Genomic DNA, 17,802 nt, shown 5'->3' with positions numbered 1-17,802 from the left:
CCAACCAGACTGAGATTCTTTAACAAAAAACTACGTCAGAGCCTCGAGTTTACTGAGTGCATTGAGAGTGACCAGAGGACTCGGTGGTTGGCGAAACGGGACAGGATGCAACAGAACACTTACCTCATTCAATCAAAAAGACGCACTTATAAAGTCCAGACATTCAATTCCAAGGACTAATGTATAGATTTTTCTTTTTCAATTAGGGTACAGGCAAAAAAGTAAATTTTACAGGGGCAGCGAGAAGAGGATGAAAAATAACAAAACCCATGTGGAAGACAGTGAAACTGTGCTGGTATTTTTTTGTTTGTTGCTTCACAATATTCTCTGTTCCGAAGCCTGAAATACGGAATAAAACGTAAGAATATGCTTATGATTCCCAGGATAAAAATTCAGAGAAAAAAAAAATTGGGGGTTTCTAAGGACAAAGAATGAAAAATGAACAAATAAACTGAAAACCAATTCCAATTAAATTTTCCATATGTGGTCCAATTCTGTTGGTCCGTGGCAGTATAAAGCTTTGTGTAAAAGTCCTGAAAGATACATGAAAAATGTCTTTAGGATTTGAATGTATGAAGGGACCTTACAAGCATTAATAAAACATATGATAATACTACTGTATACTTCTAATGATACTAAATACTTCTCCCTTTCTGATCATTTTTGGGAGCAGACACATACGTGTAAAAGTTGGTGTCAAGAGAACATCTCTTGTAAAAAAAAAAAAAAGAAAAAAAAGAATGGGTTGCTCTTAAGATGGGATGTCTCAAAATGAGAAGGGAGAAAATAGGTTTCAAAATTTCTCAAAATCTAAATTTCTTATCGGTCCGTTTGCCAAATACGAATAGTTACGATTCCTGTAAATTAGCTGGCTTGCGGTATTCGATTCGCAGGAATGTGAGCAAAATGCGGAGCGACGTCCAAACCTCAAGTGTTTTCATCCTTTCCTATTAACTAGCAACATGTTACACAATGGGAATGCTTAAATTTATGGCCACGCCAACAAATCTTGCAACAAAGCTGGGAAACTTTTATCATTTTGACATCTCTCGCCGTTTCAGACTAAATAAAGGAAAATCTGTGTTTTTAACATAAATTTCCCCCCGTTTTTTTCTGTGCTTTAAAGAGCGTCCAAACGTAAACGTCACACAATTTATTTTGCAACACAAACCCTCTTATTTCTCTGCCGTCATTAATTTGGAACTTTCATCTGGATCCCAGCATACGACACCGCACAACACTGCATAACAGTATCAGGTTCACTCCAAATAAATAAACTCCAAGCGAGATTGGACGCTTAGAACGCAACACATGCGTCCCATGTGAGAGGGGCCCGCTGTAAAAAACAGTCATTTATCCCCCGAGAGCTAATACGATTACAAAGGGTATGCATGCAAGGTTCCTCAAACGCAAAGAAAAGCCCTCCAATGACAATGCTGGGCTGTTAAACGTCTGTGGTAGGCGGCTATAGGACGCATAAGGCTGGGAGTGCCTGCGTGCGTGTAAATTTGTGGGAAGTTTCTCTCCTTTAAAAACTTTACAGCTGAATAGCGCTCCTCCAGTAGCCACTTTAACAACCTTTGGCCACTCTGCTTAATTCAAGCCAGGCAGCCTATTAGACACAAGAACCGACAGAAGGACGGCGTCATCGCTCCAGCCAGAGCTTTTTCTCAAGCGGCACACAAGTGTGGTTGCGGCCTATACTGCCGTTGTATTTCGTTAATACCTTCTAATGACGATATACAGGACTACCACACTTGGAACGGTTTAATGGAAACCGCCATATGTCATTATTCCATTCATTATTTTGATGATTTGACGCACTAAAACAGCAAAGGAAACACATTTTCAGTGTAAATTTGAACACGCGTAGACTCGAGGCCCGTATTGTACAATAAAAAGGACTCCCGCTGGTATTTTGGCTGAGGCTGACTTGATGTCTAGCCAACCGCTGTTGAGAAAAAAAATGATTTGTGTGCAGAAAAACCAGTAACATCAGAGAGTCTTTGAGTGACAAAACCCAATAAGGATTTGGACTCTGGCAACAATATAAGCTCTCATTGTAGCTTAATGAATGAGAGAAGGAACAAGAATCACTGACGAATTTAAGCACCACAATAACCTTTTCGAGTAATAAAATTTGCAAACATGTTGCAGACAGCTATTTGGAGCCTTATGGGAATACCGTTTTGCACTCATGAATACAGTAACAGTAAGTACTGTAATGAGCAACAGTATATCTTTAAAAAAGTAGTCCTGGGTTGCAGTACCACAAAAAACTACGATTTTCAAAATAATATTCCTAAAATAATGGATGGTATTTGGAGATTAAAGTCAAGACGTCAAGACATGTATAGCCGCTTATCCTCGCTCGGGTTGTAGGCATGCTGGTGCCTATCCCAGCTGTCGACAAACAGTACGCAGGGGACACTCTGCCAGCCAATTGCAGGGCACAAAAGGCCAAACAAACTTTCACCCACCCAATCACACCTAAGTGTTTAGAATGTCCAACATACCCACTATGCATGTTTTTGTAATGTTGGAGGAAGCAGAAGTGCAGGGAAGCACCCATGTGGGCATGGGGAAAACAGGCAAACTCCACACAGGATTGTGGAGCCTGATATGTTCAATAGTGATCAGTAGAAACAGCAACCACGTCAGGATGGCTGCAACAAAGTGTGCAGTGATTTAGGTCTACTAGTTAACTTATTTGTCCTCCCATATGATAAGAATTCAATGATGTTACGGGGAAAGTTGCTCTAATATCCCCAAAAATTGCAAGGTTGCACCAGGTCACGGAAACCTGTTATCCTGAAAAAAGTAAGAGAGTTTTTTCTTCACATGAACTGACCGACTGCTTACTTCAAATGCTTTTCCCGAAAATAACGTCAGTGCCAATGTGGCTGCTAAGAGCCCTTAATTCTATATTGGATGAAATGACCTCTGCTACATTCCACGGCGTTTGGCTGAACGGAGCCTATAGTGTTCCTCTCATACGGCCACACACATTTACGGGTCAAGTGTGGACACCATGCCCCGCCGCCTTAATGAGACTTAAGAGGGTCTTCTGGTCACACTTTAATGTGTAGTCGGGTTGACTTGATCACGTACAGTATGGCTGTAATTCAGCTTGCCGAGCGCTTTCAAGTTGTCGCCATGCATTACAACAAGCCGACAGAGCCCAAAAGGAATGCCGACATGAGAATCTGCGGATATTGGTCACTTATTGTGCCAGTACTCAATGTTCCCTGACCACTAGAAAGAGGTGCAAACAGGAAACAGACAGCCGCAACATTTACATAAATGTACAGACGGGGCAAAGAGAACATCCAAGAGGGAGTTATTTCAGAGAAAAAACGGGTCCTGGATCCTTTTTTTTTGAGTGTCACACAGATACAACTGGTTAATGGAAAGAGATAAGACAACTCTGACTGCTGAACTTTTCAACTTAAGCAACAAGGCGACCACAATCCATTCCATGAGACACTTATGGTTTACTTTCAAAAAGAAATTTCCCATTGAGATTAATTAGGTTTTGAATAATATGTTCCAGAGTCTAAACTGTCAGCATTATAAACTGCTGATGGTACAAGCAAAGTAATGTTTTATCTTTATTATCGTACAAGCAGAGTATTAGCTATGAGCAGCGATTAACAGAGTATGTAGTAATTAACATAGTTTCAACTTTGTGGCCATCAGAAAATATGTTCAGGACAGGTTCTATTTTGAAGGTCCATGAGAATTCCAATGTGACCTCACAATCTTAAAAACAGCTTGGTTAAGAATAACTCAATTATGGGGGGGGATTCCAAGGACCAATGCAGTATTTGGGTGAATTTGACCACATTTTTGCAGTTGTTTTGCACAAAACCACCACGACAACCTCAACAATTAGGATTATTTTGGATGAAACATGCCAAAAAGTTGGGACAAAATGACCCAAATTTTGAATCAGTCCTTTTTTAAAACATAAATGGATTATTGTTAACCCAACAGTTTTTAGAGAGTAAAATGAAAAAACAACAACTATTGAATACACTGCCTTATTTTTTGGCAAGTTATCACCCTTCTTCCCAATTGCAATGACAAAAAACAGGTGACAGTTTCGCATTGTCCATTTCGGGAGCGATCAAACAAAATATTTTAGAATTGCCCAGCATACTAATGACACAAAGGGTCATTTGGGTTCTTTTACCTTTTTTTTTTTAACTTCAGACCAAATGTACATTTTGTTCAAGATAAAAACAAATGCAAAACTTGTTGAAGTTGTGAGATGATTTAAATTGGCTTTTTTATTTTGTTTATATTGGATGAGTATAATATAGATCGTATTAACATGATTTCACAGATCCACGGCTATTGACCCGGTAACCATTTTCTGGATCTATAAAAACTTTAAGAGAGTATGTGTTTCTGTAACGTTACTTTCATGCGTTCATTTTTTTCCGCTAACCACTTCACAATGGCACACACAAGTGCTGTTCATGGGACAGTTAGACACCGAGAATATGAACAAATTACTATTGTGATGTGACGTTCAGGAATGAGTCTTTTGAACGGCTCCTCACTGTGAGCGATGGGGCTTGAGGAGGCATTCACCCCCCTGGTAAATTGGTAAAAAGTTATTAAATGTTTATTTTTTAGACTTTTCCATGTCTAAGTGAAGCTGTTTTGGCACATATCCCAACATGTCTAAATGTACTTTTTTGGAGGAAGACAATAATATATATGTACCACCCTTGAACACTAATTGCATGACATGAATTGAAAGATATCAATAATCCTAGTGTGTATTTTAAGACTAAAACATTGATGTTTAAAATTAACTGAAGAAACATTAAATACAGTCTTTTCAACAGTCTTTTTAGTGACAAAACACAGAGAAGAAACACATGGATGGCAAGGATAAACCTGAAAGATTTCCAGCTGACAAAGTACGCCAAAGCGTGTTCTTTCCATTTTGTTGTTGGTTAGTAACCCTTCTTAATGGCTGTATTTTCCTCTCCCGGCAGTCCAAGTTTTGAAGTTGTCGTTAAAGTGCATGAAAAAAGGTGATTAGTCAACAATACCATTGTAGTCACCATGTTAGCACGTGTCTTTAGCCTACTTGTAGCTAGTAAAATAAAGTATGTGGCAGCAGAGCAGCATATGGATATAATCCAATTAATTTCAACATGTACCACTCCAAAGACTGTTGACCTCTAAATCATCCGCAGACGTCATTGTCACAGGAATACTGTTTGAAAAAGATGAGCATAACGTATTCTTTACCAAATAACATTCAATTCCAAACATGTAAACACAACAGTGAGCAGCATAGAGCCTTCAAACTAGCTGAATACAATGGCGCCTGGAACGGATGTGGAAAGTCAAGGGTTGCGTGGTCCCCGTGGTAGTGGGGGCACTTTGGGCAGTAACCCCCAAACTGCGTGTGCGGCTCCAACAAATCCCGGGAACAACATCTGAAGGCACAGTCCAGAAGAACATTGAAGATACTACGCAGAACCCTCAAACTCCCAGAGGACCCGACTTTAAGGATGACACGGATATAAATATATATAAATATATTTATAAAATCAGTTCCTGGTTTTTGTCAATGGAAAACAGAAATTTTCAGTACCAGTCAAGGCAATCTGATTTACTATTTTATTTAGTTCAACTTGCGTGTTGTTGAACTTTCTTTGACTTTACAATGGAACGACGACTCATGACTCATTCAGAGTATAAAAAAGGGCGTTCCCAGCGTTTGCCTTAAATTTCCTTCACGTTTGTCTTATTTGTCCGATGTTTCGACACCGTGTACTCCACACACACACACACACACGCACACACTCCCCCCATTCAACCCCACTAGATTCTATAGAGTAATTATAAACATCATTCTGTCAGCACATCTACTTTGCAGCATCAGCTCTATTATCGGCGACATGTGAGCTGAGCGGAGTGATTTAGGCGCCCCGAGTGACAGGACTAGCCTCGTTTAAAAATCATTTTGCAAATTTATGTTGATGTTTTTTGGCATATGCTTGCCTGTCTGCCTACTTAAAAAAACATGTGTAGCCAAGTTTGAGAGTTGAGAAGAACATGGATCATCCCTGAAATGATTATAACCATATTACGTAGTGCCCTTGGAGTGCCTCTGACGCAGGTTGGACTTTTGACAACATTTCCTCGATCGACCACGGGTTAAACAAATGATCAATTTTTTGTTGATATTGTTTTGTTAGGGGATGGGAGCTTCACCGAATGTTTCCATGCCCGTGTGACAATGAGCAGAAAACACAGATGAGATGTCATTCAACTTTTTGTAGCTGACATTATGTTGTACTTTTTTCAATCAAGAACTAGCTCAACAGCATCACTGCTGTATTGCACTCCAGTTTGCCTCAGTTGCTTCAAACCGACTTTAATTACCAATGAATCAATTCTACAATTAATTCATTGTCTTGCCCTCTTTTTTTTTAACTGAAAAATTGATTGTTCTTTTTGTTTTTTGTTTTTTTTAAGAATAGATTAAAGCTTTTCAGGTTCTGTAAATATGACTGAAAGACTGGCCATTTGGGCAAAATGCTGCAGTTCGCCTCCTAACTGGTGCTCATAAAAGGGGACCACATAATTCTGGCCTCCAGGCACATTTACAAGTTAATTTCAAAATGTTTCTATTCACTTACAAATTGCTAAACGGCCTTGCCGGTTTTTGCTTTTCGATTCTTTAGTTTCGAACTAAATATGAGCGTGAACACTCATATTTAAAAGCATTAATTTTGATTTGATTTTTGATTTTCTTGTTTGATATGATCTGTATTTATTATTTTATTGGTTAAATTTGTATTAACTTACTGTTTTCACTGTATATGTTATTGCATGACCGATTTCCCTACATGTGCAGGACTTTGTATATAGAAATGACTGTTTTAAAGTGCTTTACAAATGAGTGAATAACTGATTCAGCTTTGTGAAACTTTGAAGCTTTGGCTTGGCAGCCATCACCCTTTATGTTTTAAAACTCATTGAATGAATAGCACCAAAAATGTCACAAGAACCAAGAGATTTTGTCTGAGTACAACCCATTTTAAATTGTGTATAACAGACACACGGTTGACTGTAGTTTGTAAAAAGTTTACACACTTGTTATTGGATTTAGGTGAAGCACGGCAGTGAAATTTGACGACTTGCCCTAAAACACTCATTGCAACCAAACTTAGAGGAAAGTCACTGGCACAGAGGCAAGCAAAGATGAACATTTACGTAGTTTTATCTTGAAAATTTGCTGCTCGGCTCATTAAAAAATGAAAAAAAAAAATGGACACAATGCAAAGCCAAATTCAAACACCCTATTAGTTGTACATCTTGGACGTACAAATGCAAAGCAAAAGACCAAGCTAAAGATACCCCCTAGAGGGCTTTTCATAACTTGTGCATGACTTGCTTAAATATAACTATAACTATAGTAAAAACGCCTTATTCATCGAGCCTTCTGCCAGATGAGCAAAACCAGATGAGCAATTAAGCAAATTGTCAATTTTTCTAGAGGTGAATTGATCAAATGAATTTGATTTATTGCCTAGCCTAATACAGTGAACACCTTAGCGTTTTCTCCACTTGCCGCTGTCCCCTCCTCCTCTTTCTGCACACATACCTGCTGCCCCTGCCACTCGGAACAAGCATAATTTAGCTCTAAATGAATTGGCATTGATGAATAGCCACAAAGTGCGCCGTCAATCAAAAGCTAATGCAATTAGCGACGCGCTCTGACTCAATGGGGAACTATTGTGTTTGTGGATGTGCATGTGGATGTAAATGCACCTCCACACTCCGCAGGTGTAATTATTCCCGCGTGGCGCTTTATGCACATGTACAGTGCAGACCGGGTCATTGAGCAGAGGACACAGCAGGGACAGCTAGAAAGGACACAATCCTGACTAAAGTCTGGGAAAGTCTGCTCGCTTTTCTAATTATTATACAAAGCTACGTTGGATTCTTTGTTGTCTTATCTCCTTTCTTATTAGATTGTCTCGCTTCAGTGTGAGCCATACTGCATAATGCATTTATTTTGGCCTTTACAGCATCTTGGAGCCAATCCAGAAGCTTTACTGCGCGGTGTCAACTCTCCTGTTTGTTTATTTACTTGTAAAGTGCAGGTATTTGCATGTGTGGGTGTGCGTGTCTTGTTTACGCAGGGCATTGAGTGCAATTTCCCGTATGTGTGTCGGTTCCTACATGCAAGTGCCTTTTATGTGCCGGCGCGGTAGCAAATCTCTGCGCTTTAACAGTGGCCTCACTGTGTGTGAGCGTGAAGATGGAGCAAGCAAGTGAGGGAGGGAAGGAGGGAGGGAGGGAAAGAGGGAGAAGGGGGGGAGCAGACACTATGCGATGATGTCATGGTCCCAGCCAAGCGACAGCCACACAAAGTGACTGTCTGAGGTGATGGCGCAGCATTCTCGGCGAGGGACTCAACGAGTATGGGGAGCTCACGTGTGCAGAGAGGAGGCGCCCGGCTCCTCAGTGTCGCACTTTGTCTACCTGGATGATGTCATCCTCTTCCCCCCTACCTCACCCACCCCAGGGGGACTGGCTGTGGCACTGACAGGTGACAAAGTAAAGCGCAGAGGCAAGCACAAGCTCCTCTGGCCGTTTGTGTGCCGAAGTTGGCACGGCGTGCGCATTCGCATCGGCACGCACGTCCCAATACGCTCGACCGTATGCTCCGTGTGTGCTTCACCTGGCTCTTGATGATGTCATCATCCTGGTGGATCTGCAGGACGTATCCCGAGTTGCAGGAGATGGTGCAGCGGTCGCCATTGTAGAAGTGGCGCCCGGCGTTGCTGCACTTGAGCTCTGCATTGCGGATCAAGGGCTCCTGGCAGTCGATGGCTTCGCACGAATAATGTACACAACTGTGAAGATGGCCATGAGAGAGGGGGTGGGGGGGTGAAAAGAAGGTGAACGAGTGAGATGAAAAGTGGCAAACTGCGTACGGACGGGGGGAAATTACACTGCAAAATGTCAGCGACCACATCCATCCATCAATGACTGCTTTGCATATCAGATCGATAAACCACATGGAGACAGACGATAGCCATATTTGGCATGAGAAGAAGCAGGGGGAGAGAAGGTGGACTGACACGTGTGAATGAGGAGTGGCAGGATATAAAGACCGTGTTGGCGTTTCATGCTCGTGGAATGCCTCCACGCTCAAGCTGGCCATTTTTTTTTTCTCCGCTATATAGGGAGCCGCTCGCGTGTGCGTGAGTGTATTGGACTGCAGAAATTTAATCTTGAGTTTTATCTCTTCGTCCATTTCTGTTTTACAGCCACTCGTAGTTGTAATCTTTCTTCTTTAAGTGCTTTTTCCCCCTTCCACTGAATTACGGGCTGCCTACGTATGTACTGCATGTATGCACCGTGCCCGACACTGACAACCGTGGTAATTTATTGCTCATAATGGAATTAGGCCAAATAAAATGTTTAAATATCCATGGCGAGGTAACATCCGGCAAGACACGGGGCCCAAATTTGCACCAGGTTCTACATTCAATTGCCTTCCAGGGTTAAACAATAAACAAATAAGTAAACAATAAAGTAGCTGCAATGTTATTAAGAAAACGGATAGGGATTTATGGTGGAGTACAGCTATTCATAATATCAGATTTGAACATAGCGGTGATGACTAAATAAAATTTTTTTAAAAAGTTAAAAAAGAACTAATATACTGTACATTAAATGACTATATAGACAATATAAATAATGTAACATTAATGTGTACGAGATTAGGTGCACATTCTCCTGAATCCAGGTTAAAAAGCTATACTCGTTTTTTTTCCAGACGTACGATTAAGATCTTTCAAAGTCATTTGATAATCATGTTTTTTGAAAATCTTACTTTTGCATAGTAGGCGATTTTACTAATTTAGGTGACAGATGGGAAGCTGGCTTCCAACCCCATATAAATTTTGGGGAAACGATTCTCCTTTGTTTGTGCTCTTTTTGTGCTGCTTTGGGCCGTAAAAAATGTTTGTGCTGCTATTGTTTTGCAGTTAGTAACTATTTTTTTTTTAAATCATCCAACTTCCACTGAGCCCAATATCTATTCCAAATGGACAAAATGGTACCAAAGGTTATAGTTATTGTTATTATATCATACTATATTATAGCATATTAAATTATATTATATTTAAGTGTTATACATGATATTTTATGTGTGTAATTGTTTCATCTAGATGTATTCATACTAAATATTAAGTACAGTATTAATTTATGAATTTTTAAATCCATCCATCCATCCATTATCCAAAGAGCTTATCCTCATAATTAATACTGTATAAGACAGCATATCCATCCATCCATTTTCTAGAGCCGCTTATCCCCGCAGGGGTCGCAGGCTTGCTGGCGCCTATCTCAGCTGGCTTCGGGCAGTAGGCGGGGGACACCCTGAACTGGTTGCCAGCCAATCCCAGGGCACACAGAGATGAACAACAATTGATGCACCCGATCATGCCGAAGGACAATTTAGTATGTCCAATTCACCTGCCGTGCATGTTTTTGGAGAGTGGGAGGAAGCCGGAGTGCCCGGAGAGAACCCACGCGGGCTCGGGGAGAACATGCAAACTCCACACAGGAAGGCCGGAGCCAGGTGGATTTGAACCGGGAACTTTGAACTGTGAGGCGGACGTGCTATTCAATGCGCCACCGAGCCGCCTATAACTGCAAAAATAGAAAACTAATACAACAATATTAAAAAGTTTTGCAAGCTAGTAAAACTATGTAAAGTTAAATAAATAGCTATGTGTTCCATTAGTCCTTATGTTAAACACCATAATTGAATGTTAGTCATTCTATAAAATGCTAATGTATCGAAGGAACACCACAGGTTCCCTAGATTCTTTGGTACTTGGAATCATTTTGTCGTAAATTTGAATTTAACGACCTGGTATTAAAGCACCACTTCTGCTTTTCCCAAGGAAAAGCGTGTCATTTAACACAAAACTAAACCATAGACTGGCACGAAAAGACCGAATGGGAGAATGGTGCGCACCAAGTAATGTTTAATAGTTTTGCTGTTGTTAACAACTCAGAGTGGAGGCGGATGATGGAAGGTGGGTGGTGGATGGGGGGGAGGAGGGCAGGGATGTGGTGTTTTGGAATGTTACAGGAAATGTGTGTGAGCAAGGCAGCATCAGAGCTGGAGGCTCACAAAAGGGGGAGAACTTGACAGAGATGGCAAATAGGGTTGAGGAGAACCGACGCCTTTCAAAAAAAAAAAACCTCAAAGGTCACACCACACTTATGTGCATTTGACCTCACTTAAATAAATACATCCTACTGTTATTTCCCAGTTATCCTATAACTGTCTATTCTGTCTAACTGTCTATATATAAGTCTATTCAGGTCTTCTTTTTTTTTTTTTGCACATGACAAATACCACAAACAGCTCTATCGCTGGCCACACACCTTCACAAACAAGCATCCTTTACGGACTGTAATGTTTACTCTCAAAATGGTGTGAGTGTGTATGAATCATCGTTGAGAATAGTCGCATGCGTGACGGGCAATCGGGTAAACAGTGTGAGATGTTTTGTGCGTGCGGTCAGATGTCGTGTTATTTGTGGTAAATGATTTGTCACCCAAAATCAAAATGGTACCAAAACTCAGAATGGACAAATTTTACTGCAAAATCTCATTGGTGGTCCAATAAACAACTCGCTTGAATGACATCAACAAATGCTGGCGGTGCTTGACTTTGATTCTAAGTGGCTGGCTGGCTGGATCGCATGCTGGCTATTTATTCACACTCTCCCTCTCATATGGGTATGTGTGTTGTGAGTGTGTGCGCATGTATGAGTGTGTGTGTGTATGTATATATATATATATATATATATATATATATATATATATATATATATATATATATATATATATATATATATATATATATATATATATAAATAAATCATTAAATCGTTCGTTTTGGGAAAAACATATCTTAAAGTTTGGCATATTCAATTTTCAACATAGAGCATAACCTTTTAATCCTTGATTTTCATATGATTCTATTACAATTTGAAGCTTTTTAGCTACTGGGAAATGACAGTCGAACCCTTAATAAAGTTGATTTTGTAGAATTAAAAAATAAAATTCTAATTTTCATCTACATCTATATATATATATATATATATAAATATATATACACTACTCACGTGACAATTTACATGAATCGTAAAATAGACAAAATATTTTACATGTAGTATGTCATATATAAACACACACACACGTACTATATGTCAAATATTTTGTCTATTTTACGATTCATGTAAGTTGTCATGTGAGTAGTGTGCGGAATCAAGACATCTGCTTTGCTAGACTTTTTGGAGTTTAACAAATCATTTCTGGTCAGAGGAAATTTGTCCGCCAGGGACATATAAATAAACTTTCCAGCAAATACAGGCAATGTTTAGCACATTCTCGGAATCATGTCTCGGATTGATTTGGAGTAAATGAAGCATGTCTGATTCTTGTGGTATGGCACACCATCATTTGGCGTAAACGCTTTAAATTTACTCATTTTAGTCAGACTACAATTGTATGACACAAGCGATTGTGGTGATAATAGCGAAATTGAACAATTTGGAATTAATTCTAGCGCCTGCGATATTTTGTCACATTTTGTCTCCTCACCTTTGGCCGGTTGGGTTGTAGATCTCATTGCTCTGGCAACCGCTGATAGTGATGGGGTCAAAAGACTGGAAAGAACGCAGGCCGACGCCGGAGATGGCCACTAGGCGGGAGGCGAACATGACCAGGATGGCCTTAGTGTGGTAGAAGGCCACCGACAAATCGTGGCTGACCGGAATCACCAACGGGTTCGTGCGGCAGCTCAGTCGCCACTCGCCTGTGAAGAAGTACCAAGCAAAGCTATGGATTTTATTGACCAAATCCAGATACCTATATCTACACTCAGTAACATTTGACGTATGAACAAAAATATTGCTGAAGAAACAGTATATGAAAGTTCTTGCCAAGACTATGGATTCCTTCCTTGGTGTCCACCAACTGAACGGTGATATTACACTGAGTCTGGTCAACGTAGCCCGTCCCATCAGCCGCCAGGTGTATGATCACCGCCGCAGCCACCATAGGATGAGAGAAGTGGGCCTGGATAAGGGAAAAGGAAACCAGATTTATAATGCAATAAAAAAATCCTTTGAACCATATTCAGGTTGCTTATATTGCACCATAAATGTGGCTGTGTTATGCAGATATACAGTAATTCTCCCAGCATGTGTTATTTATGTTTAAATGATGTTATAATGAACCACGTGTTGCCTGGATGGTAGTTTGATGGAATATGACAATCATATAACACTGATCATGATTTGTGTTGCGCCATCTTGAATGCTAACATAGCAGTCGTACAAATGTTAGGTCAACAGATACATAAAATCTGTCTGGTTTTACCTTAAGCCAATAGTTTGGGTATCCCCAGGGATTCTTGCGTGCGTCGTGACATGGGAACCAGGCGTATTGGGAAACACCATCAGATAGATCAAACACCTTGGACTGACACGTCTAAGGAAGGAAAGAAGAGAATGTCATACACTGCTTACTATTATGACCAAATCAAACAGTTAAACTGTTTTATTTTTTAATTGCCCGCCAAGTTTGAAGAGCACATGTTATGAGTAAATTATTTATGCTTTTTTTTTCGGTTCACTACTTGTGTTGAAGCTGTCAAAAGCCTCAAAATCTTGTTTAGCTTTGGCACAGCATGATCAATTTGTTGTGCAATGAAAAGATGTTGTTATATATACACACACAAATAAGATGATTAAGAGCCTAAATTATGAAAACGCCATTTTACAAAACAATAATATCAGCTGTTCTCACAAATTAGGGCCACAAGAGATTGACACACCCCACCAAAAGCAATGATTCCATGATTCAGACTGCTTCACTTGTCCTAAAACGTCATGCTACACCTGTCCACTACAAGGCGCTAGAGTGTTGCAACAGTTCCTAATTTGCTGACGACTGATTTTAAAGGAAGCAAGTCAAAGGGCCCACATTGTCTTACGTGTCAATATTTGCTGAAAAATGACCGCAAAGCAACGCAAATTATGAAAATAGTGCAGATTGAAAAGAAAGAAAAGTGACAGTGAGACAAAGGTGACAAATGGACACAGCAACTCAAAGATTAGCAAACACAAAGGCGAATGGAGGGCAGATAACCAAGGACGGCCGGTTTTGCCCGCTGTCCTGACCTAGTGAAATGGGACACCAGTAATCTGAGATTTTTGCTAAGGAGGCTACTGTAAGATTCTGCTACCGTGGAAAAACTGGCCCGTCCACCTATCTGCCCACATATCTCTTCCCTGAATCTGTTGACATGGCCTCTATGCTTGCTGCTGATGCAGCAGAAATGAGTATTCCTATGAGAATGCAAACGCTATTTTGTGGATCGAGTCCCATGACATTGTGATGCAACTACTGTTTTGGGGGGTTTTTGTCATTTGACCATTGCTGCGAAGAATGCACAGGTTATGTTTATAAAACATTCCAGCCAATCATCAGAACCATAAAACCAAACAGTGGCCCGGTTGGTTTCATTCAGTATTTTCTCTCAGTTTTCATTTCAAGATCAAGACTGTCCGTCCAGTTATAATGCAACTGTATTTGTCCCAGTCAAAGTTTAGTTTGCTTTCAAGCTCCGTTTATAGTGTATATATTTTCTGTAACAAAGCAGAAACTGATGGCTCTCTTACTCAGTTTGCTTCAAAGCACTTTGTTGCAGTCCAAAGTAAACCAACAGTTTGAATGTCATGTCAGCAGCAACTCACAGTCTCCGTTTCTATTAGAACCAGCCCTCGCTAACAAAAAATGTTTGAGAGGCAAAATTTTTAATTCTACTTCCATGAAACAAAAAATGAAATTTGTTATGAATGCGTTCACATGCAAGTTAATATCCCTTTTGAATTAAAATCTGAATTCACAAAGGGAAAGCATTGAAAGAAGACATCAGGGAGCTGAAATTTCACCCAGATAGTTACAATGGTGAAATGACGTCCATTTGCATGATGCCATTAATTGTTTCAATGGAGGTAAACACAATTAACCAAAAACAAACAGCCATTGTGTTCGGTTGCCACCTACTAAGGATGAGAATTTGAATATGTTGAGTTATGCTTCGTGGAGTAAATAAAAAGAACAAAACTCAGAATAAAGTTACAAGTTTGGGGAAAAGGGAAAATTGATATTAGAGTGGTGAGTGACATGAATATAATGTGTTTAAATGACAGAAGAAAGTAAGAAATAGAAATGATGTCTATTATCCATGTTTCATTTTCGGTAACGCGATGAGCATGATGTCCTTAGCTAAAGCATGTAAATCGAGATATTCAGAATGTTCCAAAATTTTGACACTAACCCGACCTCAACCCGAATATGATTGCACGTACACAAGTAACTGACTGATCGCTAAGTACGTTGCAATCTCTTATAAATGGATCATCACTAAACGAAAAACAACCGATCCCATCATGCCTAGCGTTAACCCAAGAGGTTTAATTTGATACAGTCGTGTTGTAACAAGATGTCGGCTCCTTCAAATGCGCCGCGGGGAAACATTCCATGGACTCCTTTGAGCCATGATCAGGTATTATAATAAGACCAAAAATGTTTCCCAGGGGACAGTAAAAATGAACGTTTGTTGATGAATGCTTCGAGGGGAGGGCTACAGAACCCCGCAGACATTTATAGAAGTCTCTTTATAACAGGTTGAGTAATAAACCATATGGAAACAATTATTAATATTCCAAGGCTACCTCAACCAGTTTACCATCTGCAAAAGCCAAAGTCTGCGAGACCGGACAAACATCTGCTTCGTAATGTAGCTATTATTGACAAATTTGAGGCAGGTTCCCTCTGCAATGTCTTTGCCATGAGTCTTTCGCTCGGCAGAATAAAAATGAGAAAACGGGGAAAGATACGGGGGGTGAATGAAAACCAGATGACTTGAGCTCTATCACAGTCAAACTGTATCAAAACTGACCAGTCAGCCCACCCCTGGAGGCAAAAGTAACTGTCAAAGGCATTAGTAACTGTATCTTTGTAGGATGTGGTATTCAGGGCCAAGGCGGCTGTTCACACACAAAGTGACTGGCAGGCAAGACTGCACAGTAGTTTGCATAAGAGTGGTACAACCCCAAAATCAGCACGCTCAAACGAGGCAAAACTGGAACAGGGAACATCTCGACAGATACGTGCCCTCCTTCAGTCTGGGTTTTAAGAAACACCGCCTGCTAGCAGACCTTTCAAGTGATTGCTTGATTAAAACAGTCGTAATATCGCAGCAGGGAGAGATGACAAAATGTGGTGCACAGAATATTTATAGTCTTAATGTGCCCCCAGACGTGGGAAGGAGACAGCAGATATGGATGAATTTAACTCTGTGCGGTGAGGTATTGCACCAGCAGTGATGACCAAAGAACATCAGCTGCTTGTTGAATTGGGCAATTCAACAGAAATATTTCAAGTTTTACTAATGTGAAAATTGGCTTTCCCGGCATTTTCAATAAACAAATAAGAGTTTGCAGAACTATTTGTCCCGCCTATTGTCCCCCGACTTCAAGATAAAAGTAAAAATTGTTTTGGAGTTGGAGCAAATTGTTTTGGAGACAACAACTTGCAACAACTAACATTGTTACCATAAATGTCAACAATTACTGTTTTTTTAAAAATTACTGTTTCAACCCGACAAAAAAAAGACATTTTTTTAAAGCGCATGTTTGTGGTTCTCAAATGGGGCTATGCATCCTTGGGTTACTTAAAGGCAGTCCAAGGAGTGCAGGGACAAAAAAAAATCCAGTTTTTTTTTTTTAATTGAATATATATATATATATATATATATATATATATATATATATATATATATATATATATATATATATATATATATCAAGGATAGTAATGAGCACAGCATTTCCAAAAATGCGGTGGGAAGAGGGTGTTTGTTGGTAAAATAATAATAATAATAATAACAATAATAATAATGGGGTAAAATCCTTGTTGAGAACCACCAATGACTTTCAAACAAAAACATTAATAGTTGCTTTCTGGTTTTCAGTATGATACCGAAATAAGTTCACTGGAGGGAATTCTGGAACAGCAACATTTGTTCATCCTGTTTCTGTACACTCAAGATTTCCTTGCTCCATGAATATTGAAAGAAATTGACACACACATGCTAAGGGATCCAATCCTGAACCGTAACCTCCAACTCTTTACGGGTGTATCCCCAAGACTACACCCTGGACTTGTCGCCAGTCAGTCGCGGTGCGATGCTGAATGGGGCATTGAGTGCAAATCGATCTTATGCCAGCTGCGTGGAAGTCAGCAATGTGAACCGCCGCGCTACCAACGCAGTGATGAATGAATGAATGAAACAGTCAGCCAACTGTCAGCAAACATTTTATTGCCCCTTTTACTACGAGCGCCACACAAAGCCACTTTCGACTGTTTTAATTGTATCACCGGTTTTCGAAGCGTCTAAACAAACCATTGTGACTCACTGCTGCATGGAACTTGTTTTTCTCTCTACAGGCCACATGTTAAGGAGACAGCCAACGAATGCTCTGAAATCAACAACCGTAAATCTTCCAAAAACCTTACTCCTGTCATCAAAGCAGAAACAACACATAGTGAACCACTACATCGAGTTCACATCCCTCAAAAAATAATTCGATGACCTCCTGTAAGAAATTCAAGGATGTCACAGAAGTACCAGTATCAAATTAAGTATGAATTTTT

At 40.0% G+C, this 17,802-nt stretch overlaps 1 protein-coding gene across 1 annotated transcript in view; it reads right to left on the bottom strand.

Moving 5' to 3' along the window:
* Positions 1 to 17,802, bottom strand: part of pappaa (pregnancy-associated plasma protein A, pappalysin 1a) — an 89,247-nt gene that overhangs the window by 22,164 nt on the left and 49,281 nt on the right. The window contains exons 11-14 of the mRNA XM_088435264.1: positions 13,456 to 13,566; positions 13,017 to 13,152; positions 12,676 to 12,889; positions 8,723 to 8,897 (exon numbers count right to left, since the gene is read on the bottom strand). Of these exons, the coding sequence (XP_088291390.1) occupies positions 8,723 to 8,897; positions 12,676 to 12,889; positions 13,017 to 13,152; positions 13,456 to 13,566 (636 nt within the window). The remainder of the gene's footprint in view (positions 1 to 8,722; positions 8,898 to 12,675; positions 12,890 to 13,016; positions 13,153 to 13,455; positions 13,567 to 17,802) is intronic.

Source organism: Hippichthys cyanospilos, chromosome 15 (genome assembly GCF_059441005.1).
Source record: "Hippichthys cyanospilos isolate Australia breed blue-spotted pipefish chromosome 15, RoL_Hcya_1.0, whole genome shotgun sequence".
Taxonomy (NCBI): domain Eukaryota; kingdom Metazoa; phylum Chordata; class Actinopteri; order Syngnathiformes; family Syngnathidae; genus Hippichthys; species Hippichthys cyanospilos.
Note: the sequence above shows the minus strand (reverse complement) of the source record. Positions and strands in the feature narration are given on the sequence as shown.